Below are 25,690 nucleotides of genomic sequence, written 5' to 3' on the forward strand. Positions count from 1 at the left end.
CAGTGTTGTTTGGTTGAGGGTTTTATCTTCCATCTCTATTGAGAGCTTGAGTGTTTGAAGAGGCAACGTGTTCACAAAATAAAGAACATTATAAGATGTTTGAGAAAGTAAACCATGCGCAAACTCCCGGAAGAGTCACTCCTACTTGAACTTTTAACAAAATCAAGAGATAAAACTCTACTTAAAATAATATCAAACATATTGAGAGCCTAACACAATATATGATATTCAACGAAAATTCATTTAAAACAAATTTTAATGATACAATGTTATTAAAAAAAAACTTCAAAGTTTATAGTTTTCATATTTAAAATGAATATAAAAATCTAAATAATTTCATTTTCACTTTTATTTTCAAAGGGTTCAACAACCAAACACGCTCCAAATCTAATAAAATTCTCTTGGAAAGTCTAAATCAACGTCATATGGATGCAAATTCAATGCTTCCATGTTCGCGAGTGGAAAAATATATTTAATAATATTATAAATTTCTATATTAAACATAAATAAGAATTTGGTTGAATTAAAAGAGATTTTTTTAAATTAAGTTGATGATTATATCATACATATCATAGATTTATATAAAATATAAGACTCTTAAAATTATATTTATATTTAAAAAAACTTTTAATTTTAAAATTGAATTATTATGTAATTAATTTGTAACATAAACTTAATCATCCTTAGTATATAATTATACGCATGGCAGGCCCAACTTAATGTAACTATGCGCAAATTAAAAGTCGGTGACCCGAATCGAAACCGAACCCGCGAAATCAGATAATAATCCCAATGCTAATTAATTAGATTAATACTAGGCAGTAGGAGAGTTATTGATTTTGGCTATTAGGAGAGGTTTACTTGTATTCTACTACAACGGAGAGCAGAAAAAAGCGTAAATCTCGAGCGCCCGAGCGGAAGCGAAGCAGTTGTTTTTTCAATTTCTATAGAGCGAAGAAAAGAAACGGACGAGCCCAATCGCAAAAAACACCGGCAAACCTTTCATCTCCGATCCTCAATGGAGGACGCCTACGCTAGATCTGTTTCCGAGGTACTTCACATTTCCATTTCTCAAAAATTTTCATTCAAATAAAATTTCTTCTACTTACTATAAGAATTTGAATTAACTTGTTTCTTTGTGGTTAGGTTTTGGATTTCTTCGGAGTAGACTCGTCGAAAGGTCTGACTGATTTTCAGGTAAGTTTTTATTCTTTTTTCCTGATCGGACTTGGAGTTCAATTTTAGTTCATTTATATTATAAGTTATTATATTTAAATACTAACTGCATTGGCCAATTTTTGCTATAATCGGATTTCGTTTTTGCAATTCCAGGTTTCACAACATGCAAGGCTTTATGGTAAAAACGGTAAGTTATTTTATAAATAAAACTTTTACTTATTTTTCATGTGGAATTGTCAATATGTAAATGTAGGCATTATTTGAGGCTCTGTCATGATCCATGATGGACGTTTCCTTATAGCTATTCATCTTCCTTAAGCTTGCAGTATTTTAATCCACCGATTTGATTATGATTATGGTTCTTTAATATTGTGAAATTTGATCTTCATTCTCTTCCCTCTTGTAATATTGTTTTTTTTTCCTTTATTCGCATGCTCGTTTTATCATCTCCAGTGCTTCCTGAAGAAGAAAGTAAGTACCTTCAGAACACCGTCTCGTTTTCTGTTTTATTTTTTCAAATTGCTCTCACAAATACCTTGTTGTGTTTGTATTCGGTTGTTGTTATAACATTTATTTGAACTATAACATGTGGATAATGTTAATCAGCTCCTCTGTATTTTTGTGGACTTTTTGGTTGGTTATAGTTGATGCAATGCATTTACTTTAACTGTAACAGTTTAGTTAGTCTAATGAGCTTCTTTATATATCAGTCAACTTTTTCTTCGTCAAGCATCGATTTTGAGGTCTGCCTATTTTTAATTGAATTTAACTCAAACTTAAGAAAATTATGTTTTATTGAAAGCCATTTGACATATATGTGGGGTTTTGGGAAGGCTTTTTCCCTTTCAGAATTAGCTTAAAAATATGATTGTCTTGTGAAATCATGATGATCTTCTCATTGGTTGTTGCTTGGAGAAAAAATGAGGCTTGCTGTGGGCCTGTGGCTAAAAAATCTGTTTGCTGGAGGTTGAGCCTATTACTAGGGCTATATTTTGTGTGTTTTTGCTTCAATAATTTATTTCTAGCAATTTTGCATTTTGCTCCTTAGTGAATCATAAGAGCAGTTAGTCTTTAGTAAAAGTAGAATTGTCGAGAGGATGCCTGGGGTCTGGGATTTGCCAAGCCCATGAATTATTTCTCTTGCTGCCAGTTAGTGATCAAAGTATTCAAAATTGAATTTCTTGTTGAATGGTGGATGTTAAGTGATGCTCTCTCAATTCCTTTTGTGCTCCTGAACTATCTCAGCATACATCATGTTAAAGTTTGCTAATTATTATTATTTCACATTACTGAACACAGGGACTCCCTTTTGGAAATTGGTTTTCAAGCAATTTGATGATTTGCTTGTTAAGATATTGATTGCTGCAGCGCTCGTTTCATTTCTTTTGGCTCTGATTAACGGAGAGACTGGTTTAATTGCATTCTTGGAGCCTTCTGTAAGATGACCATGCTTGGATTTGACAAGCTTATTTCTTTGAATAATTTTCCAAAATAATTCATATGCATTTTTTAAAATAATTTTTAAGTTGTTGAACAGAAAAAATGATGAGTCTTTGTCAAGAGATTGTTAAGCGGAGCATTCTGTCTAGTGGTCAAGTTTGACTAAAGCATATTTTCTAAGGTGGCAATAAGATTGATGCTCAAAGCATGGTTTCATTTGGACCAACATACAAATTGGCTTACAGAATGTTTAATGTATATTTATTTAGTGGAAGCACTGATTGCGAGATTTCTTAGCTTTTGGGGAAAGAGGGGAAAATTCTATGACTTGCAGTAAATTCATTTGAATATGGACTCATGAAGTTAGGTATATAACCTGTAAATTAATAAAATGTGTCTAGTTTAGCTATGCAATCTGTTAAATGGAAAATATGGTTAGGTGGCTTTGAGATTGGCAACTCTGATTATACTGTTCTAGTTTGTTATATGAAGTCTCTCCCTTGTCCAAGGAAATATGAACCTTAAACCTTCCATATTTGGTGCCTAACTTATTTATTGGTGCTTGTATTGATTTCCAACTTTCTTACTCTTTTGCTGCCTGCTAATAGCGGAATCTGTTTTGTATTGTAGATCTGGAGGCATCTTCATGCTTGGTCTACATTTATCGCTTTAAATAATATGTTTGTTTGTTTAACCCACAGGTTATCCTCATGATATTAGCTGCCAATGCTGCAGTAGGAGTAATTACAGAAACAAATGCTGAAAAGGCACTTGAGGTATGTTTGGATCTCAATCCGAGTCCAGTACATAAATTTGTTCTATATAAACGAAGCCTGCAAAAGCTGGGGCAATGAACCTATGGTCAGTACATGAGAGCTGGAGAAAGAGAGTGAAAGTATGACCTCATAAAGGCAATAGAAGTCTCTCTCTGACCTGGGATATCGCTGGATCTTTCCAATATATTGATCACCACGAAACATGTAGCTAGTATCCACCATCTTAGGATGATATTAAAGGAGATAATTCATTGGTCCCTTGGTCTTTTCACACACAACTAAGACTCATTTAATATTTTGTATTCCTCTTTTGTTTATTTATTTTTATTGTAGGAGTTACGTGCCTACCAAGCTGATATTGCAACCGTGCTGCGCAATGGTAAATCAAATAATGATATAATCACATCATTTACGTTATGGTTTTTAATGTGGTGGTATGATGAGGCAGTGTTTAGTTTGTTGTTGAATGATATTTTTATATTACAATAGTTAATGCAGATAAATTGTTTGGTTTTTTATTTTTCGGTTTGCTTGTATTGTTTTTTTCCAAAATTTTTCTTGTATGTTTTGATAATGATTTTCATAACCGATTGTGTTTCTGGATTCAAATAGACTTGACTGAAATGTTAGTTGGATTCATTTTGACATTCTAAGTGGCTATTGCAGGTTGTTTCTCAATACTTCCTGCAACAGAGTTAGTTCCAGGAGACATAGTAGAAGTTAGTGGTAAGATTGTTAGTTATTCTTAATTTTAAAATCAGTTGTCACTAAATGTTTTTGAACTAACAGAGCTGTTGTTTTTCTTGCCTTCTACAAATTGAATAGTGGGATGCAAAATTCCTGCTGATATGAGAATGATTGAGATGTTAAGTGGTCAGTTACGTGTTGATCAAGCAATTCTTACAGGTACAAACCATTATTCTGTATTGTTGTATCATGGCTTCTAGTTTACCAAGTGAGGTGGCCCTTCTGGACTATCTAATGAATTGAGAGAATATTGGAATTTGGTGTTGCTATTTTAGAGAGCACATGTCCTAGAGAGATGCTTACAAAAAGGTTTCTCTGAGTGGTGATTTTTATGATCACCTTTGGAGTCAGACCTTCGATTTTTAACTTTCTCATTTTCAAGCTAGATAACCAGGTTTATTGATTGTGCTGCCATTTGTTGAATATTGTGTTTAAACCTTTGACTATTTGAAGTTTGGTTTCAAGGAGAATCCCCCTTAGATTCTGGTGATGATCAGAAGAAGACTTGGGTGATGCTTTTTTGTGCCAAATACTTAATTTGTAGTTGAGTTCAAATAACTTTCAGATTTTACTTATTTCATCATGCTGGAAGCAGAACTACAATAGTTTTAATAGGCCTTAGAATGATTGACAAAATCTGGCAGTGTCTACTTTTGGAAGCCCTTATATGGTTTTAGCCTTTGTTGCATAGATAGAGCCATTGATTAATGTTTGATTATTTTCTTGGTTTATTGGGATAATTTGAGTTCTGAAGTCGTTTCTCTTTTCGAGTAGACAAATGCATGTGCTTTGTTTGCTTCTTGTGTTTCTTTGTGCTTTCCAGGAAATTGGAATATTTGCTTTTGTTGCATCATATTCGAAGTGGTTCTTAAGCCACAGAATGAGAAGGGATTACTTCCCAGAATATTCATGTACCAGACCCGACCGTGCTTATAGTTTTTCCTTGTTGCCTTAGGTGTGAGTCCAGTAGACATTTTTTTTACCCTTTCATACTTGGTTTACTGCTAATGACCTTCTGGTTTTTGTTCGATATCTTGTTATCTCTTTTAATGTTTTCTGCGTGCACATGGTCCAATTCAGCTGAGGATTCTCTGTGTTGGTAGGTGAGAGCAGCTCTGTAGAAAAAGACCTTGAGTCTACCATAGCAACAAATGCTGTATATCAAGACAAGACAAATATTCTTTTCTCAGTAAGACTTCAAGATTATTTTGCACTTCATAACTGGGCATGATGAGTTACTTATGCATGTAAGAAACGGAAAGTCATGGTTTCACTGCTGAAATTAGTTTTTGATTGAGTAGAGTCCAAATGTGGTGCATAATGTGCCATAATTTGGATTAGTGTTGGCAAGGAATATTTCACCTTTTTTCATCTTTTTAAGATTTTCTGGATCATGAATTTTGGTGATCTGAATATATTCATCTAATTGATTGCATGGTAAAAATGCTGACGTAGCACATATGTGCTTTAGGTTATTCCTTCTTGCAAAGGCAAACTACCTATGCTATTTCTACTTCCTTAGCTGAATAAAACTACCATGTTATATATGAGTTTGTACTGAGCCTTTTAGGTCATCTGACTACTGCATTCAAATTAATCTGTTGGATGCTCGGGTGTGCTTTCAGTTTCAAGCTTTTAGATTTTTTGTCTTCTTTTTCCTAGTTTTGGGTGGAAATTATATAAAATTTTAACAGATGGTCCATAATTCGTTTGGAAGTGAAATATGGTGAGATTATAGGCTGACATGTTTTTTATTTCTTAAATCTTCAGTCAGTTTTTGTGTATAAATTGATCAGTTGTCGAATCAGATTTGAGATGTTAAATTTTCTTTCTTTTGCAAGTTACCAACTACAGCCTTGGTAAAGACTCCTTGCTTTTCCATGTTATTGACAACATATCTTGACATTTTTGGATTGCCAGGGTACTGTTGTGGTTGCTGGCAGGGCAAGAGCTGTTGTTATCGGAGTTGGTGCAAACACTGCTATGGGCAGCATTCGTGATTCAATGTTGCGAACAGATGATGTATGTACATTTTCAAATTTTTAACTAGTATGTTTTGCCTAAATTTCTTTCTCCTGGGGGAATGATGTTCTCTCAGTATTTTTCTCTGTTATATCTGTGCTAATATTAACTTCTTTACAAAATTGCTTCCCAAATTTCAAACTTGTTCATATTTCACGAGGATTTAAAATTATGATGCAAGATGCTGTTAATAAACAATACAAAATAGATAATAGCTGTCAGACTGGCGATCTTTCTTTTCATTTTAGTGCTGAGGCTTCTATTTTTGTTTTTCCAAACCTGTAAAATTCATCTCTATTGGAATATTTATTGTCTTTTTATAACTTTCATCCGAGACTGATTTAAATTATGGTTTTACATAGATGAGCAGTATGTATTTATTCTAATTTTTCTTGTCTAAAACTGGTTGCAGGAAGCAACACCCTTGAAAAGGAAATTGGATGAATTTGGTACCTTCTTGGCCAAGGTGAATGTGAATCATCTCCTTAAGCTTCAATAGACATCAGGTAGATATGATAACCTACCATGGTATGTATTTTTAAATATTGGTGTACTTTTAGGTTATTGCAGGAATTTGTGTACTGGTGTGGATTGTAAATATTGGTCATTTTCGTGACCCTGCTCATGGTGGATTCTTGCGTGGTGCAATTCATTACTTTAAGGTAATAGCATGATAATTAACTCTATTTGTTCTACTTGGTGTTTGATTTCCATATCAGACATATTTCCTTACATTTTTAACTTTCAATTACTTGGTTCTGCCTCCATAGATTGCAGTTGCACTTGCAGTTGCAGCGATTCCTGAAGGGCTTCCTGCTGTTGTAACGACGTGAGTGTTTCATCTTCTTTTCTTGTATAAATGTCTCAAAATCATTATGATATCTGTTAAATATAGATATGCTGCTTTGGACTTATGCTTTGAAACTGAATGGGAGATTAAAATGCCTATGAGATGATTGTGTATAGTTGAGGGCAATAAGGGTCAGAGAAGGGCAAACACTCTTTCTTAGGGCCAGCATTATTAAGATCAAAGAGTCAGAGGGTGAAAAGATCTCAGTTCCTGGTTCTCTTGTAGCTGGATCCTCCAGAACCACAAAAATGAGTTGAGGGCTGAAGATATGACATAAGAATTTAGAAAGTCCCTTGTCATATAATTTTGTGTGCCTCAAATAGCAGAAATAACTGAAGAATCTAAAAGCGTATCTCAATCTTACTTTTCATTGGTAGTTGTAAGCTTATGTTGATTGGTGCTATCAATTATCTGAAAGTATTTTGTATATTCCTCAAATGTCTGATAATTTTTCATCACATGTTATTTATAGACTCGCACTAATGAGTACTAGTACTAAAATCCAATTTTTTTCATTTCTATGAGGGATTGTTATAAACTTGCATTTCTTTTTGGCTGCTTTGTGGTGTTTTTCACTTTTTCTAGGTGTTTGGCTCTCGGAACGAAACGAATGGCTCGACTAAATGCTATTGTTCGATCCTTGCCTTCAGTTGAAACTTTAGGCTGCACTACAGTGATTTGCAGTGACAAAACAGGAACTCTGACGACAAATATGATGTCAGTTTCAAAGGTAATTGTACTAGAACACTTACTCACTGAGAGTTTTATATCTTACCTCCAAAATTAGTTTTCTTCTTGGTTTGTTTAGTCATTTATATTATTGCTTCTTTTGTTTCTAAGCTGTTGCTTCCACTGTTGTTGATGGTGAAATTTTGGTTTGGTTTGCATGTTGCAAACATTATGGAAAAAAGCAATGGATAAGTGCACCAAGACACGGTCCCTAATTGTTGTTAATTTTGAATTTTATTATAACATAAAATAATTATAGAAACTTTAGCTTCATTGAAGCTGGTTAAAGGGAACCTGCACTTATGGCTTCTATATAATCAAAGCTTTACTATCATTTTAGTTCCTAACAGAATGATATTTCTTTCTGCATTCTCCTTTATCTCAGATATGTGTGGTCCACTCCATAAAAAATGGTCCTGAAGTTGCTGAATTTGGTGTCAGTGGGACAACATATGCTCCAGAAGGTTTTATATTTGATAACACTGGGGTTCAGGTATTTATTTGTCGATTATGGAAGCTGCCATATACTTAAAATAATAAATACGGTCCCTATTGTTCATCATCATCATCCTCATCATTGCTAGGTTGCCCCATAATCTGGACCGCCTGGGTGTACCCCATGGTTTTCACCTATGTTGGAAACTTACCACACAAAATAAGTTTGAATGCTCTGTACAAGACTTGGATATGGCTTGAATCCCATCACATAAATTGATAGATGCCTCACTATATTCATTAGATGCAATGATTGGTGATTGTGCTTATCTATTTTAGATATACACACAGAATATATTGTTTGGGAACAACTATTTTGGCAAATGAAACTAGATGCGTGCATAATAATAGTTTCTTACTTCTGGATCATTTAGGATAGTTCCATTCTGCATTTCATCTATACAACATTTGTTGTTTTGCAGCTAGAATTCCCTGCTCAGTTACCTTGTCTTCTTCACATAGCAATGTGCTCAGCTTTATGCAATGAGTCTCTCTTACAGTATAATCCAGACAAGGGAAACTATGAAAAAATTGGAGAGTCAACTGAAGTAGCTCTGCGGGTGTTGGCGGAAAAGGTTTGTATACTTTGTTCTACTGGCCAGCTAGATGCAGTTCCTTTCATATTCTGCCACCTTCTTTGCATGCATATTATGCGTGTGACCTGTTGCTTATATGAGACATCAAAACAAGCCACTGCTAGTATTTTATTTTTACTCCCCTTTCTGTTTATATAATCTTTTGTAATTATTCATTTTCGGTGTAACTTATTTATCTCACTGATTCTTTCAGGTTGGGCTTCCTGGCTTTGATTCTATGCCTTCTGCTTTGAACATGCTGAGCAAGCATGAGCGAGCTTCCTACTGTAATCACTATTGGGAAAACCAATTTAAAAAGGTTTGGATTCATATTTTGTTTTCTTATGATAGGTTTTTCATGTTTGTGGGATTTGAGTCCAATTGTTTGCATAAGAACAATCTGATATGAATTTCTATGGATGAGAACAGTTTCTCATGTTTAAGCACTTTAGGGGAAAAAGTGTCCTGTTTTTGTTTTTCTGGATGCATGTTCTGGATATTTTATGGTTCTGCTTGTTGCTACTTGATTAATTGATAAATTTTGTAGATCTATTATTTTCCACTTGAAAGTTGTCTTAAATTTACAGTGATGATGGCTGCTCTTTGATTAATTGCTTCTTTGTCCCTTGCAGGTTTCTGTTTTGGAATTTTCCCGGGATCGTAAAATGATGAGTGTCCTTTGTAACCATAAGCAGATGGAAATTATGTTTTCTAAAGGTGCTCCCGAGAGTATCATCTCTAGGTGTACAAATATCCTCTGCAATAATGATGGCTCCACCATTCCAATGGATGCTACACTTCGGGCTGAGCTGGACTCAAGATTCAACAGGTTAGATTTCATTTTGTTTTCAGATATTCATTAACTTTTTGTTTATGCCCTTCCCACTTTCTGGTTATTCTTAATTTACTATGCATCAGATGCCACTAGGAGTAGCCATTAGGGATTTACTCATACAGTTGAAAGAGAGGAGTATGGAGGCTCCTGACAAAATCTGAGTTCCTGTGATAAAAAAAATTGACCGTTGTCTGCATTTTAATGCAATGTGAATAGAATGTGATTGTTGTGCACATTGACATCTCTAGTCCAAAATGTGTGGATATGAAGAGAGCAAACTAAAATGCACCTCGTTTCTTGCATGGCAGAGTGTTATTGAATAGTTGAACTGACTGCCACATATGCGTAGACACTCATATCTGAGTTATAAAATGACAAAAAGTTGGTTATTATCTGTGACGTTTATGAAAACTTATGCTACTAGAAGGCCAAATCATATGTCAGATTTGATGACAATACATGCTAGCTCTTGTTTTTCAGGGTAGTAAAAGTTTTTGGTGTTTTGATTAACTTGTGGAATTACTGTCTGCTGCTATATTTTCTAGATCAAGTTGTTGTTTGAAGTTTTGCATCTTACCAATCAATATCTTCTGGTTCAGCTTTGATTTACGCTGTGTTTCTTCATTTTTCAGTTTTGCAGGAAAAGAAACATTGAGATGTTTGGCTTTAGCATTGAAGATAATGCCCATGGGTCAACAGATACTCTCCTTTGATGATGAGAAAGATCTTACCTTTATTGGGTTGGTATGCTATCTTTTCATGATAGAATACTTGAATCTGCTTTTATGTGATCGTTGGAATTGCCTAATTGGCTATTCAAATTCCTGATATATTTTCTTTTTACTGTTCATCCTTTCTAAAAGGTTGGCATGCTTGATCCACCACGGGAGGAAGTGAGGAATGCTATGATTTCATGCATGACTGCCGGTATACGTGTTATTGTTGTTACTGGAGATAATAAGGTATATTGGCATTGTATCGCCTGGTTCTTGCAAATGTCTATTTTCTTTTCCTGCTGTCACTTGCACATCTAATTTCAGATAAAATTTCAGTCCACAGCCGAATCTGTTTGTCGGAAGATAGGTGCTTTTGATCACTTAGTAGATTATGTTGGGCATTCGTACACTGCTGCTGAGTTTGAAGAGCTTCCAGGAACGCAGCAAACAATGGCATTGCAACGTATGGCACTCCTCACCAGGTATTAATGGTTTGGTTTATGCAGTGTATCTTTCTAGATGTTATAGATCTTGTTATCCTCTCAGCTCATGGGGTGTGCTTGGTTGGGTGAATAGTGGAAGGATGGGAGGAGTGGAGAAGTGGAAAGAGAATAAATTATGAGTGTGCTTGGTAGGGAAGAAAAGTGAGAGGAAAAAAAATAGGAGGGATGATCATTTTTCTAATGAATAAAAATCAATCCTTCCAAATTGGAATGATGAGAGAAGAGAAAATGAAAGATGTGTATATTAGTTTAAAGATATCCATTTTTCAAATGTTTTATTTTCTTTCCTTTCATTTTTCAACTCTACCAAGCAATGGACGGAAAGAAAAAGTAAATTTCTTTCCATGTTTCCATCTTTCATACCAAGCACATCTATGGAAAGAAAATTTATATTTTCCATCTTTCTATATTTCTATCCCTTAAATTTTCCATCTTTCCAATTTCCTTTCCACCCTACCAAGCAAAGGCTTAATGTTTTAGTTATCTTCTCCTATGTAAAATATTCTTTCTGTTGATGTTCATTTCTCTAAATTTACAGGGTTGAGCCTTCTCATAAAAGAATGCTAGTTGAGGCCTTACAAAATCAGAATGAAGTTGTAGGTTTCATATATAAAGTTTTCTGGTTATAAATTGCAGTATCATTTATTTATTTCCTACTATTGACTTTGCTGTTATTTTATTAACTTTATTGATACGCTCTGCTTATTTCTCCAATAATTTGTAACAATAGTAACTTTTATTAGGTTGCAATGACTGGTGACGGTGTCAATGATGCACCTGCACTTAAGAAAGCAGATATTGGAGTTGCCATGGGATCTGGAACAGCTGTTGCAAAGGTTTGCATAAGTTGCCTCTCTCCATTTTATTTGCTCTCATATGTTCATTTTCATTTTTAGTGGTAGGATGTCTAAAATCACAATTTTATAAAAATTGTATAACCAATATAAAAACAACTATGCATTCTAATGACACAATGATATCTACTTTCTACGTTACTGGCTTTTAAAACCATAATCCTTTTAGCCATGATGCTCTCATTTTGTTTGATATATGTTCACTTTGATGTTATTTGAAGAGTAATGCTCTTTGGTTTTCTTCATTCTCTTTATCTTTATTCTTCCAAATACAGAGCGCTTCAGATATGGTTTTAGCTGATGACAATTGTATAACCAATATAAAAACAACTATGCATTCTAATGACACAATGATATCTACTTTCTACGTTACTGGCTTTTAAAACCATAATCCTTTTAGCCATGATGCTCTCATTTTGTTTGATATATGTTCACTTTGATGTTATTTGAAGAGTAATGCTCTTTGGTTTTCTTCATTCTCTTTATCTTTATTCTTCCAAATACAGAGCGCTTCAGATATGGTTTTAGCTGATGACAATTGTATAACCAATATAAAAACAACTATGCATTCTAATGACACAATGATATCTACTTTCTACGTTACTGGCTTTTAAAACCATAATCCTTTTAGCCATGATGCTCTCATTTTGTTTGATATATGTTCACTTTGATGTTATTTGAAGAGTAATGCTCTTTGGTTTTCTTCATTCTCTTTATCTTTATTCTTCCAAATACAGAGCGCTTCAGATATGGTTTTAGCTGATGACAATTGTATAACCAATATAAAAACAACTATGCATTCTAATGACACAATGATATCTACTTTCTACGTTACTGGCTTTTAAAACCATAATCCTTTTAGCCATGATGCTCTCATTTTGTTTGATATATGTTCACTTTGATGTTATTTGAAGAGTAATGCTCTTTGGTTTTCTTCATTCTCTTTATCTTTATTCTTCCAAATACAGAGCGCTTCAGATATGGTTTTAGCTGATGACAATTGTATAACCAATATAAAAACAACTATGCATTCTAATGACACAATGATATCTACTTTCTACGTTACTGGCTTTTAAAACCATAATCCTTTTAGCCATGATGCTCTCATTTTGTTTGATATATGTTCACTTTGATGTTATTTGAAGAGTAATGCTCTTTGGTTTTCTTCATTCTCTTTATCTTTATTCTTCCAAATACAGAGCGCTTCAGATATGGTTTTAGCTGATGACAATTTTGCTACCATTGTGGCGGTATGTTAGTTACAGTTTGTTCCATATTCTTCATGACATATTTGTATTCTTGTTATTTTTTCTGTTCTAAAGTACATGCATACCTTCAGATAAAGGATGTAAAAATTGTTGTCTTTTCAATTTGGGCAGGCTGTTGCTGAAGGAAGGGCTATATACAACAACACAAAGCAGTTCATCAGATACATGATCTCTTCAAATATTGGAGAAGTAGTTTGTATTTTCGTGGCAGCTGTGCTAGGAATACCTGATACCCTTGCTCCTGTGAGTATGTTGATTTAAGAATTACACTTTCAATTTAGCATCTCATATCTTTAAATGAGGGGAGGAAAAAGAAACTACATTTTGTTTTGAGTACTTTTCATCATATTGATTAAATAATGACAATGATAAGATATTTACATCTTAGCTGTCCAATAGAATATATCCTGATCTGGGCCTTCTTGTTCATATCATTTACATGATACTTTCATTACTTTCTAAGATTTTTGATAACCTTTCTAAGGTTTTCATTGTCTTATTTTGGCAGTCCTAAATAAATGATACTTTTGATTTTTTCTTTTAAACAATGTCCAGGTCCAGCTGCTATGGGTCAACTTGGTTACTGATGGATTGCCTGCCACTGCCATCGGATTCAATAAGCCGGACTCTGATGTGATGAAGGCCAAACCTCGCAAAGTACTGCATTTATTATTTTCATTATCTTATTTGACCAATCAAGATTATGTTTAAGAAGAAAACATGTAAAGAAGAGCCAAATATTTAGAAATTTTACCGAACACTAAAGTGTTTTTAAAAAAAAAAAGCCATAAATACAAGATTGGATTGGTTTTATTAACTTTTTCTTATTTTGGTTTTTAAAAAGTTCTTTTTGATAGTTAGGCATATTGTGTGATAAAAATTACAGATTTATCTTTCTATTTTAATTTTCTAATATGATACATTTGTAGATAACTAATTTTTTGTTTCAATTCAGGTCAATCACTTTACTTAACTTGGTTGTGCAGGTAAGTGAAGCAGTGGTCTCTGGCTGGCTGTTCTTTCGATATTTGGTGATTGGAGGTGCATATAAATGCTGTACTTCTAATAATTTGGAATGCTTTGTTTCACTTTTGGGGCATCTTCTAAGCTACTTTCAATCTACAATATCATTTTGCTTTGCTTCCTTCACGTATTTTTTAACAATTAAGTTCCGAGTTTTGTTATCAGTTTCTTACATCATTTGGATAGACTTAATTTTTTATTTTGTAAAATTTTCATTAGTAATGATTTTTTATTCCTGGCTGATGCAGCTTATGTTGGCCTTGCAACTGTTGCGGGGTTCATATGGTGGTTCATTTATTCAGAAACTGGTCCTAAACTACCATATACTGAATTGGTAAGTTTCTATTTTCTTTTATGTTTACTAATGTGAAAAATTAGTTCCAAGTTCCTGGGGTTGGCGATGTCTTCTGGTTGGAGTTTTGATGTTAATGAATGTGTGCCCTTGAGATGTGTTTGAGAAATATGAAGAGGTAGCTGTTTCTTCCTTGTTATTGGCCAGGGTGCAATTTTGATTTATCACCAATTTTTTTAATTACGAATTGTGTAGGATAAGCCATTCAATAATGATTGCAGTTAGATTGGCTAGCAAAATTGTTTTAGTGAATGTATCTTTTGAGACTTCTTTGTTTTAACGCATGAACTATCATAAGTAAAGAGTAATTTGGTCTGTGGGATTTTTTGAACTTGTTCCCCAATTACATTTTTGTATCTTAAATTTCAACATAAAAAATCGAACCACTTACTTTGTGGGAAAAGAAAAAAAAGAATTACTCTGCACTTTTAGCTTTTAGATTTATGATCATAGGCTTCAAAATCTCTCTTCAAGCTTTGCTTGTCTTTATATAGTTCTTTTGAAATACCTGATAAAATTCATTTGTTGTAGATGAATTTTGATACATGCCCGACAAGGGAGACAACTTATCCATGCAGTATCTTTGAGGATCGGCATCCATCGACTGTGGCCATGACTGTGCTTGTTGTTGTTGAGATGTTTAATGCGTTGAATAACCTCAGTGAAAACCAATCACTTCTGTAAGTATAGTGTTTCCTTCACTATTATTTGACCAAAATACTAAAAAGGAAAAAAAAAGAAAAATTTTGCACTAATTTTCCCAACTATATTTAATTTTAGGGTTATTCCTCCTTGGAGTAATTTGTGGCTGGTTGCTTCAATAATCCTAACCATGCTTCTTCACATACTAATTCTGTATGTTCCCTCACTATCTACACTATTCTCCGTAAGTTGATTCCTCTATCTGCCTTGATATTGAATGTATTTCTACTTTCTTTTTTCTTATTTGAGGAAACTTAATGGCATATAACTTTGTTTGATAGGTTACATCATTGTCTTGGAATGAGTGGGCTGTTATCCTGTATCTTTCTTTCCCTGTAAGTTCTAAGTAGTAATAACTTTTCTAACGGGTAAATGCATTGTATATGGTATGGCTTTATGTTGCATTGTTTTTCATGGTACACGCATCATCTTGGCCTTCAACTATCGGTGGGTGTGGAATATGGCTTTCACTGAGATATTATTTATTTTACTCTAGCATTCTCTTCTATCTGCTGCAGGTTATAATTATTGACGAGGTTCTAAAGTTCTTTTCAAGAAACTCCCATGGTAATGCTTACTGTTCCTTTGGCAGTGTATCTGCTGACCTAATAAACAATCATGTGTCTTACATATGCGACGAACATACAATATATTGCATCATGTTTCTGATCATATTTAAAAGAAGTGCTGCAACCATAAAATATTCTTTTGTTTATTTTGACCTGTTGTAGGTATAAGGTTCAATTTCAGATTCAGGAGATACGATGCACTTCCGAAAAAGGAATTGAGAGACAAGTGATAATTTTGCTTTATGGGATCCTTGATCTTTTACGTATATTTTGAGCGGATACAAGGCACAGCTGACGGGTTTCTCTTCTCCCGAGATACAAATCGGAACATCTTGCACCAATTATAATTATTTTGTTTTTTTTTTCACCGGTGCCTCTTGATAACCAAGCCATAACGAGGAAAGTGAGATATTTTGGAGCCTTATAAATATATAATATATCTTATGACTACTGATGAGTTCATCCAACAATGGTTGGCTTTAGAAAGGAAAAATGCCGTTTGTTTTATGTATACCTCAGAAATGGTTGTAACATTTTTAGTTATTTAATTTATTTGCTTATAGAAGAAATGAACCTTATAGGTCCAAAATCTGCTGCCTTACATTCAATGTTTGACCTCTGATTCTTTAAATAATAATATGAATTTAGTTTTAATTTCTTAACTCCGTTTTGCATCACCTAACTACTTTCTTGGTAGTCTTAAAAAAATGTATATTGAGATTAGATGCAGATGGATTATGATGTTCTTAGTCTCAACAAAGAGTGATGTCATAATTAGGGGTGTTCATTCGGTTAACCGACCGGTTAACCGACCCGAAATAACATTAACCGAATTAATCGACCTTTCAAAATTTTTAACCGTTAACCGAACCGAAATTTTTTTCAAAAAAATTAACCGAACTGAAATTTTTTCGGTTAATTTGGTCGGTTAACCGAATTAACTGAAAATTATATGTTTTTTTTAATTTTTGGTTAAAAATTAACCGAATTATCCGAATTATCCAAATTAATCGAATTATCCAAATTAACCGAATTAATCAAATTAAATCACTACATAATTAAATTATTTTTAGACTTTTAGACTTTAGTTTTAGTCTTAGTTTTAAAATTTTATTTTTATTTGTTAAATTATTTGTAATTTAATTTTATGATTGGGTTGGGTTGGGTAATTGGGTTGAGTTGAATAATTGGGTTTAGGTGAATAGTGAGCCTATTTATATATTATAATTTTATTTATTAATTTTTTCGGTTAACTGAAAAAATTCGATTAACCGACCGGTTTCGAACCGAATTAACCGTTAACCGAAAAATAAAAATATAATTAACCGACCCCCGACCGAAAAAATTCGGTTAACCGACCGATTAACCGAATTCGATCGATTAACCGAATTTTTTCGGTTTTACCCGAATTTTGCACACCCGTAGTCATAATCCTCCTTTTTACTAGTTTTCAGTTCACTACTGATTCTGTCGGTCTTTGAGCCAGAACTTGCTTTGATCCTAAGTCCTTGAAACGCTCTTATTTCCCTACTTTTCTTAATATAGCAATGATGAACCTTACCAATGTGAACGTAGGTAAAATTAATCGATTTGTTTCACCTCGGCAGATAGCAATGGATTACTATTACAAATAGCATGATGGTTCAAATATTCTAGCATTCATATTCCTTAGTTCTGGCATGCTATGTCATCTCTATTATGATGATGATGGTGTTCTCAATCACAAAGGCTGTCCAGATATCCACCTTGTAAGCATTGCCAAACATTCTGCAGGCTTGTACTCCGGAGCCGTATGCCCTCCTCCCTACAAATTCAACCAAACTATTTAGTGGGTAAATATAAAGATGATGAACATCGACAAATTGCCCTTTAATTTTCATTGAAAGACTGAATTAGAAAAAGAAACATAAGTGGAAGAGCAACTTCCTCACCTTGACAGTTGCAAATGTCATCCTGTTAGAATAAGTCCTTGTATATCTACACATTTTGGCCATTCCAAATCTCAATTAGCTTCTCTCTTACATCCAAATTTCAAATAAATTAATTAATTAGAAAAACTCTCAATGATACGTAGACTGACCCTGCAACTTGGCTTTGCACCATCCATGGTCGCCAATCATCAATAATTGGATAGTTCAGAAATCTTATCCATGCTTGAGTTGCCAAGTGCGGGACCACCATGTCATGGTCGCCACTGCATGGAGATGAAAAAGACAACTATACTTCAATTGTAACAAATATAATTGTCTATGATGTATATTAGAGCATGAGTTTGAAAATTTTTTTGAACTGACCAATATAGTATTTATTGTTCATTATATTACCGAATTTGTCACTTAAATATTTTTTTATCATTTATAAGCTTTTTATCACATTTATAGATATGAATTTTAATTTTACTAAAATATTTGTTTGAATAAATTTACTTCATTAATAAACAATTCTAATTTAATTAATTTTAAGAAAAGGAATTTATATAATAATAAATAAAAAACTTAAACTTTCCATTGAATCAATTTATATTTAAATTATTATGTTTCCATTAACCCAAAAAAAAAACAAAAAAAAAACTATTATTTTAGTTTTAAATAGCAATGTTAATTTTTTTTATGGTATAATAAAATAATAATAAAATAATTACAAAATACACTTGGTATCATCTTAAATCCACTTGAAGAATTTTTTTACTTCCATAGATTAATTACCTTTATAATTATATTAATTATATTATTGTTGCAATATATCAAATTTTTATAATTTGTAAAAATTCTTTAATAATGGTTATGAGTTTTTATTAATACTATATTTGAATAATCAAAATAATTCCCTAGAAAACAAAATAATTGATATAGGCTATTTATGTCTGGTATGTATTATTTTGAATAATGCCACTTTGTATTAATTATATAAAATAAAATTATATTGTATATTGAATATGATAAAATACTTTAATTATGATTTGATAATTTATCATTATAACATTCGGATTGTTATATAAATTAATATATTCTAATTATATTTAATCATTTAAATAATGAATATTACTTAACACTAATTATAGTAATTAAAAATATATTATTTAAAAATTAATTAAAAAATTAAACGCGTAGAATCATGTAATATATATAACATTAGAAACTAATAAAATAAAGTAGCCACCTGTATATTAAATAGCGATAGCCTTTGGCGCTGAGGTTTGCATGATACGGTAAGCTGGTTGGGACATCATTGTTATAAGGTAATCCATGATTGCACCGTAGCCACTTTCCTATGCTTCCCTACATCAAATCACAATAGTTGCTTCTTTTAATTCTACAAAAAGACGCACGACAACTTAAAAATAAAGAAAATAGCCGAAAATGTTGAGATACATCAATTGAACCAATGATGTCATACCTTCCTAATGTGGAGAGCATTTCGGACATTATCATCGTTAGCCCAATGACGACTGAGGTAGTATGCATAAGTCTGCAGGCAAATAAGTTAAAAAAAAAATTCAAATTTAAGTACAAGAGAGGAGAGCCTAAAACTAGTGAGCATTTTCGAAAATGTGCCATTTACACGACAAGCAAGCGGAGGAAGTGGCTCATCATTAAGGAGTTGGTGTCCATCAAGAAAACGCCTTCGACCGGTCTTTCTTGGTTTTGGGGAATCCAAACCACAATCAGGTTCCAAAATATGGGCATTGTTGATTCCTGATATACACTGAGAATTGCAATATCACTAAAAAAGTTCCTTTTAAGTTTATAAAAAAAAAAGAAAAGAAATTTCATGCATGTACCTTATCCAAGTATTGAATATCTGCTAAACACGCCTTGTTATTAAGATCTACATTTTGATATTGTTCATTACAGTTTCTCTTCAATGACTGAAAAAAAAGGTCAATAACTCATTGCTTGGTAACAATCTTGTTTTTTGGGCGGTGAAAAAAATATGGATTTAATAAATTTACCTCATAAAGTTCATCAGAAATTAGTCCCATTCCATAAACATATGGAATCTTAAGTTTCTTTTCAAGATTAGGCACTGTTTTAGGGTTCCCCAATATGTATCCCTAAAAGCAATATTAAAAAAACATTGTCAAGTATATTCCAATGATTTAAGCATGTCCATGTTAAATATTCCTACTATCTATGAAAACTATATTATTTCAATCTTGTTAGTATATAGACGCAATGCAATCCTAACCCATGAATCGAACTTACCAAATTGAAGAAATGAACATATACATTAGATTTTATATAGAATGTTTCAATATATTTTAAACTTGAATTAGTGTGGTTAAACTTACATCTTTTTTTTTTGTTTACTCCGACGGATTCAGGATTTTACTCCAAGGGAGATAGAATTTTTAAATCCGAACAACCTAATACAATTATATCAAATACAATTTGACCAAGGGGGCGAATATTATACAATGTGTACACCAAATCTAAAATATATGATAATTTGTATATAAAATTAAAAATCTGAAAATTCCAAGGGGCAACCACTCCCCGGATTCATCCCTACTCTTATTTCTCTTTCCTATTAAAAAATTTAATATCCAAGAATTCTCAATTGTTATTTGTTTGATCCAAGACTTAATAGACAATAAATTTATCTTTAAGATAGTTTAGAAAATGGGAATGCCTTTAATCTACAAATGAGACACTATTTCATTGGAGTAAATTATAAGCATCAGTGATTGCATTTATTTTCTTTAAACGGAAGAAGCAGAGTATCGCAGCAAATCTCAAACCTGTAGATGGATTACGGGTTTGATACCTTCTTCGTTTCCTGAATGAGGACAGGGGGAAATGAAAAAGTGCTAACTTCATCTCTACAAGATGTTAAGGTCAGGGTTTTACCATTTGAGATCTCTTGAGCAAGGACTGGGACTGGAATCCCTGAATACGAGTCCCCACTAACATAGACTGGATTCGAAATGAAGTCTGGATGAGCCATCAGCCACTGTATTCAAATTTGAAACCTTCTATTTCAGATAAATGATTACATTTACATACAAATGTAGAACTGACTATCTACTTTAAATTAATGGTCGCTGAACTGAAGAAAGCTGACCTTACGAAGAAATTGATGGAGATGGTGAACTTGTTTCAAGTCACCAGTTTGTGCAGCACGATTGTTTCTAGCATAGGAGAAACCTGTGCCTACTGGTGAATCTATAAATATGATGTTTGACACCTGAAAATATATCATCATTGTTCAAGCTTCGTTATTAGTAATCTTAAAACAAAAACCACAACAACAATGATCTGGTTGAGTAGATGATATGATTTGATCACCTTTGTCCATGCGTATGGGTTGTAAACCAACGTAGGCAAGCTTCCATTGTACACGTCGACCTTGAATTTCAATGGACCTGCAACGCTCATTTCAATTTGATGATCCTATTTGGATATCAACTTATCCTCTAAGATCTGACTTTAGAAACAAATTTGATACGTGTTATTTGTTGATAATTTTGAAAATTTCGGACACATTAATATAAATGTAAAATTACTACTCATCAAAACAAAGGTTAACATGCAAACAACTTATAAATTAAAAAGAAAGTAAACATGCAAGCAACTTTTAAATCTTCATTAGACCTAAATTAGTCATTGTTGATTACTGATTTTGGAAAGAAACAATTTTCTTTTACGTGTTTAAACATATTTCGATATACTGCATTTTGATAGTGTCTAATTTTATTTCTAGTTGATATTTACTTTTATTTATAATTTTTTTAACATGATTTAAAAAAAATTGACACTTGAACAATCATTGTGCTTCACAGGTAGATAGTCCATCAAATAAAATTCCATTCATTCTTGGGTTCTTAGATATGAAGCATCTGGTCGTTTGGGGCACAAAATTTAGGTTTGCAATCGGAAGTGTCCCTTTTTCTTTAAGCAAAGAACATGTAATTAAGTGGAATATGGGTGGGATTACCAATTTCGAAAACAAGACCAGAGAAGGCAGAGCAGCCAGGGCCACCAGTCAACCAAAACAAGAGAGGGTCGTCTTCAGGTTTCCCCTCCGACTTTACAAAGTAGTAAAAGAGTTGAGCTTCTTCTGAATCACCCACACCAACATACCTGACAGAAAGCAACATATACACCCATCAAACAACTATATATCTCCACAACCAAAAAGAGTGTAAAATTTCGTTAGGTTACCCGGTTTCAAGTTCAAAAGGAAGAGGTCCTTCAAATCCTGGAAGAAACTTGACAGCAGAACCATGAGCCAAAGCGAGCTGAGAAAGATAGAAGAAAAACAATAGGAGGGCCATCTTATGATGTGTTAATGCTGCCACTAACAACTTAGTTCTTCAACCATGGCATCTGATATTAGTTTCACATTCAGAACGTACGTGGGAGGAGCTCTTTTGAATAGTCACAAAACGAGAGCGGCTACACGTTTTGTTTTTGTTTGTATTTTATTTATGCGAATAAAATCAGTGCCTATGATTTATTGGTTTGGCTTTCGTCCAACATCTTCAATGGACATTCTGATAAGATTGAAGTGAAACACTCGGGCGTCATTGTCCATCCTCAATGTTTACATTTTGTATACGTAATTGTATTTTGTTGAATTTAAATGCGTTTGTTTTTTTTATTTAAGATTTTAATCCATCCTTTGAACCTATTCAGTCATTTTAACTTGACAATAACTTTAAAGTAAGCTTAATACGATAGTAATTTTTTTTATAGAAAATATATCAATAGTGTCCATGATTGTATTAGAATTTTTAAATGAAAAAATTAATAGTATTAATTTTTTTAATCTTTTAAAATAGACAAATTCAATTTCAAATTTTATCATTGCACAAAATATTTTAACTCTTTTTGGGTTTAATTTGAAACCTTATTAAATTCTTTGATTTTATATTATATTACTTTAGGGTAAATTATACTTAAGATTATTAAATTATTAATAAGTTTATGGTTTAGTTGTTCAATTTAAAAAAATTACAAAATAGTCATTGAACTAATAAAATATTTTTATTTAAGTTATTGAACCATTTAAACTAATAAAATTAAAAACAAGTAGGGTATATAAAGGAAAAAAGAAAATGACCGTTGGAGAAAAAATGTTGGTCAACTAGCTGTTGGTCCCAACGATTTATATAATTTTTTTTTAAAATTCAGCATTGGGACGAGACAACACCACTTGGTGAAAATGCATTTGTAGGATGTGTTTTCACCCTCTCTCTTGCACGTCACCTGCAAGCGCGTCCTACAAGACCCATTTTTACCTTGCCTCGTGCCATGTCACCTGAAAGTGCATCTTACACGTCATATTTTTGCTTTTTTTCTTCAAAATCTGTCTATTTCCTTAATTTCCAAATAAAACAGCTTAAAAACCTAATTGTTCTTTTAAACCGATATATATGCCTAATTTTACCAAATATGTTATAAGAAATAAATCTCATAAAATTTTTTGAATATATAATTCTCATAATTTATGGTTTAAAAGAAAAAATAGAATCACTTCTTTTTACACTTCCTTTTTAAAAAAAAAATACAAGAATTTCTCAAACAACAATATAAACTATTACTTACTTCTAATAAATTTTTTCCACTTTAATTAATTTGGATAAAAGATTTTAAGCATAAAACCAAAAAATTGTCTAGGATCTGAAATTAATTCTGTCAATCAGACAAGTGAAATTGAGTTAAGATTAGTGACTTGAGAGATTAACTTTGAATTTATATATTTCCTATTGCTACTGACATTGTTGTTATTTTATTCACTTTATTGACATGCTCTGCTTATTTCTCCAATAGGTTGTAACAATGATAACTTTTATTAGAAAGCAGATATTGGAATCACCATGGGATTTGGAACAGCTGTTTCAAAATTATGCATCATTTGCCTCTCTCATGTTGATTTTCATTTTTTTCATCAGTGGTAGGATGTCTAAAATCATAATCTTATAAAATACCAAAAATATGGGATCTAGTTTCTACATTAGTAGGATCAATAATCCTTTTCACTCTGATGTTGTTGAAGTTAAAGTGATTCCCATTTTATCTGATACATGTTCACTTTGATGTTATTTGATTCTGTCATAATCCTCTTTTACCTGTTATCAGTTCACTATTGATTCTGTCATGGCCTCAGTGCCAGAAGTTGCTTTGATCATAAATCCTTGAAACGCTCTTAATAATTTCCCCAGTTTTAAGTTCAAATTAATTGATGAGTTTCACCTCGGCTGTTAGAGTATAAGAATAAGTTAGGTTGTTATCATTCTGTTATACAAACTGCTATATTGTTAGTAGATTGGTTAGCAGCAGTTAGTCACACTCACTCAAGTATACAAGTTCTATTCCTATACTAATCCAAGCAAGTTAATAATACAAATAATATATAGTCATTCATTCAATATTCCAAAGTTACTCTTTGTTATTCAGTTTTCATATAGTTACTAACATGGTATCAGACACCTGATTTCCTGGAGGTTCTTCCCTTTGTCGATCCATAGGCAATTCCGCTGATTCTACCGCTACTGACCGTGGTAGTCCTGCGTTCTCCAGCTCTCGTTTGGTTCAGACGTTTCCTCGTCATGATACGGTAAAGTTGGATGAAGGAAATTTTGTGCAATGGCAACAGCATATCCGATTAATAATTGAAGGATATGAACTGCTAGGATATTTAGAAGGGACGTTACCTGCTTTGCCTTGATTTGTCTCTTCTTCAGATGGAGTTTTTAACTCCGAATCTCGATGCTCAAGAAAGGGGTAATGTCTGTCAAATAATATGTTGCTAAAATACAGAATACCTGCGCGTTGCTCAAGGCGTCTGGATCTGCAGTACCGGAGGCAGAGAAGGTGGAGATCATCCTTACAAGACTCTCGTCGGGCAATGATGTTGTTCTAACCTTGGCCTCATTCTCGACTGAAGCCCTTCATTTACAAAAGCTTATCGATGTGCCTATGGAGTTTGAAAGTCGTCAAGCTCGCGCGGTAATCGACGCGTCCTTTCATACGCATCTAGTGGAGGCCGCTCCGACGACACCGACAGCAGACTCCGTGCGTGGTGGTCATCCACCTTCTACTGCTCATGGGCAAGGTTTTTAGACTCGGCTTCAGTGCCAAATCTTCGGTAGATGTGGGCATATGGCGCAGCGATGTTATTATAGGTTTGATCATGAATACGGTAGCTCCTCTACTTCGACCATGGCGACGGCGTCGTCTGGACGTGCTGGTCAAGGTTCGCACGAAGACACCTTTGGCGAGCCTGGCTGGTGCTCGTTGGCTCACGGTGGTCCGATCTCTTTCGGTGGTCCTGGGCAGTACATCGGTCCTTCGGTGGCTGCCCCGATGGCTTTTCCTTTCAGCTCTTTGTTGGGCAAGTTGCAAAACAATTTCTTTGTGCCCACTCAGCCAACTGCTAGGGTTCCTAACCCTTTGACTTCTACTCATGATGCTGGGGCAAGCCAAATGGTTGGGCCCGCTGTTTGATCAAGCCTGCCCTATGGCGACAATGATGCTCCCTCATTGCCATCAACCTTAGGTCAGCAATATGGGCCAGATACCTTTGGCTATTTTGGTGTTACTAGGCTGCTTAATTCAGGCCATGGTTTTGGGCCATATGGTCAGTCGACTAGTGTAGACCCTAATATTGGCCAGAATAATGGGCCGAATGCCAACCTTGTTAGGCTTGAGACCACTGGCAATATTCCAGTATATAATCATGGGTCCGGTGTGTCGTGGCGAACTAAACTGAGGGCACGTGTTCATGATTTTGATGCCTCATCGTGCGTTGGGTTGCCTCATATCCCTGATTTTTATACATCCGATTTTTTACCACCTCTGGGTCCAATGCCAATATAACTCAATATGAGTCTAACTTTGATAATGACAATTCTTATATTCCTATGCCTGTAGGGACCATATCTTGGTGTCTTGATTCAGGGGCTACACATCATGTCTGTTGAGAGTCCACCGCTTTGCATGACTCCACGCCATATTCAAATACATCTCCTTTTCTCATGGGTAATGAGACTCCTACAAAAATATCGTGTGTTGGGAATTCTATTTTACCTACAATGAGTAAAATACTTC

At 33.6% G+C, this 25,690-nt stretch overlaps 2 protein-coding genes across 9 annotated transcripts; one reads left to right on the forward strand and one right to left on the reverse strand.

Annotated features, from left to right (window-relative positions):
- Positions 1-815: 815 nt before the first annotated feature.
- Positions 816-16,297, forward strand: LOC107957902 (calcium-transporting ATPase 3, endoplasmic reticulum-type). 5 transcript variants are annotated; one of them, XM_041094185.1, is made up of 34 exons: positions 816-1,051; positions 1,147-1,197; positions 1,333-1,366; positions 1,633-1,650; positions 2,479-2,615; positions 3,321-3,395; positions 3,729-3,774; positions 4,062-4,121; positions 4,221-4,301; positions 5,246-5,331; positions 6,063-6,164; positions 6,577-6,630; positions 6,725-6,826; positions 6,935-6,993; positions 7,600-7,744; positions 8,129-8,236; positions 8,739-8,813; positions 9,028-9,132; positions 9,446-9,642; positions 10,281-10,392; positions 10,512-10,610; positions 10,701-10,846; positions 11,406-11,463; positions 11,611-11,703; positions 12,921-12,971; positions 13,101-13,232; positions 13,545-13,646; positions 13,976-14,030; positions 14,261-14,346; positions 14,896-15,044; positions 15,145-15,250; positions 15,348-15,401; positions 15,585-15,633; positions 15,798-16,297. In XM_041094185.1, the coding sequence occupies exons 1-34, from the start codon at positions 1,019-1,021 to the stop codon at positions 15,863-15,865; spliced, it is 2,928 nt and encodes a 975-aa protein (XP_040950119.1). In that variant the 5' UTR covers positions 816-1,018; the 3' UTR covers positions 15,866-16,297. The 5 variants fall into 5 exon arrangements, 4 of the variants coding, with proteins under 4 accessions (XP_040950119.1, XP_040950116.1, XP_040950117.1 ...); XM_041094182.1 differs by having other exon boundaries at positions 822-1,051; positions 8,661-8,813; positions 10,689-10,846; XM_041094183.1 differs by having other exon boundaries at positions 822-1,051; positions 8,661-8,813.
- A 910-nt stretch (positions 16,298-17,207) lies between these two features.
- On the reverse strand, positions 17,208-24,228 carry LOC121217815 (serine carboxypeptidase-like 7). Of its 4 annotated transcripts, none has more exons than XM_041094186.1 (15): positions 24,071-24,228; positions 21,800-21,876; positions 21,573-21,718; positions 20,924-21,000; positions 20,700-20,822; positions 20,486-20,588; positions 20,377-20,414; positions 19,588-19,689; positions 19,417-19,503; positions 19,197-19,340; positions 19,032-19,103; positions 18,795-18,913; positions 17,716-17,829; positions 17,567-17,612; positions 17,208-17,439 (listed from the first exon to the last, which is right to left on the reverse strand). In XM_041094186.1, the coding sequence occupies exons 1-15, from the start codon at positions 24,104-24,106 to the stop codon at positions 17,356-17,358; spliced, it is 1,368 nt and encodes a 455-aa protein (XP_040950120.1). In that variant the 5' UTR covers positions 24,107-24,228; the 3' UTR covers positions 17,208-17,355. The 4 variants fall into 4 exon arrangements, 3 of the variants coding, with proteins under 3 accessions (XP_040950120.1, XP_040950121.1, XP_040950122.1); XM_041094187.1 differs by having other exon boundaries at positions 20,924-21,058; positions 24,057-24,228; XM_041094188.1 differs by having other exon boundaries at positions 20,924-21,062; positions 24,057-24,228.
- Between the last annotated feature and the right edge of the window lie 1,462 nt (positions 24,229-25,690).

This window comes from Gossypium hirsutum, chromosome D05 (assembly GCF_007990345.1).
Source record: "Gossypium hirsutum isolate 1008001.06 chromosome D05, Gossypium_hirsutum_v2.1, whole genome shotgun sequence".
NCBI classification, from domain to species: Eukaryota; Viridiplantae; Streptophyta; class Magnoliopsida; order Malvales; family Malvaceae; genus Gossypium; species Gossypium hirsutum.

Bases quoted from the DNA above. Each gene is read 5' to 3' on its own strand.
- LOC107957902 (XM_041094182.1), top strand. From the start codon at position 1,019: ATGGAGGACGCCTACGCTAGATCTGTTTCCGAG. The intron at 9,133-9,445 runs GTTTGGATTCAT...TGTCCCTTGCAG, and splicing joins GGGAAAACCAATTTAAAAAG to GTTTCTGTTTTGGAATTTTC. The intron at 14,031-14,260 runs GTGCATATAAAT...TGGCTGATGCAG, and splicing joins TCGATATTTGGTGATTGGAG to CTTATGTTGGCCTTGCAACT.
- LOC121217815 (XM_041094186.1), bottom strand. From the start codon at position 24,106: ATGGATCGACAAAGGGAAGAACCTCCAGGAAATCAG. The intron at 20,415-20,485 runs GTAAAACCCTGA...GTCCTCATTCAG, and splicing joins TGCTCAAGAGATCTCAAATG to GAAACGAAGAAGGTATCAAA. The intron at 17,830-18,794 runs GTGGCTACTTTA...ATCTCCATGCAG, and splicing joins TATCGCTATTTAATATACAG to TGGCGACCATGACATGGTGG.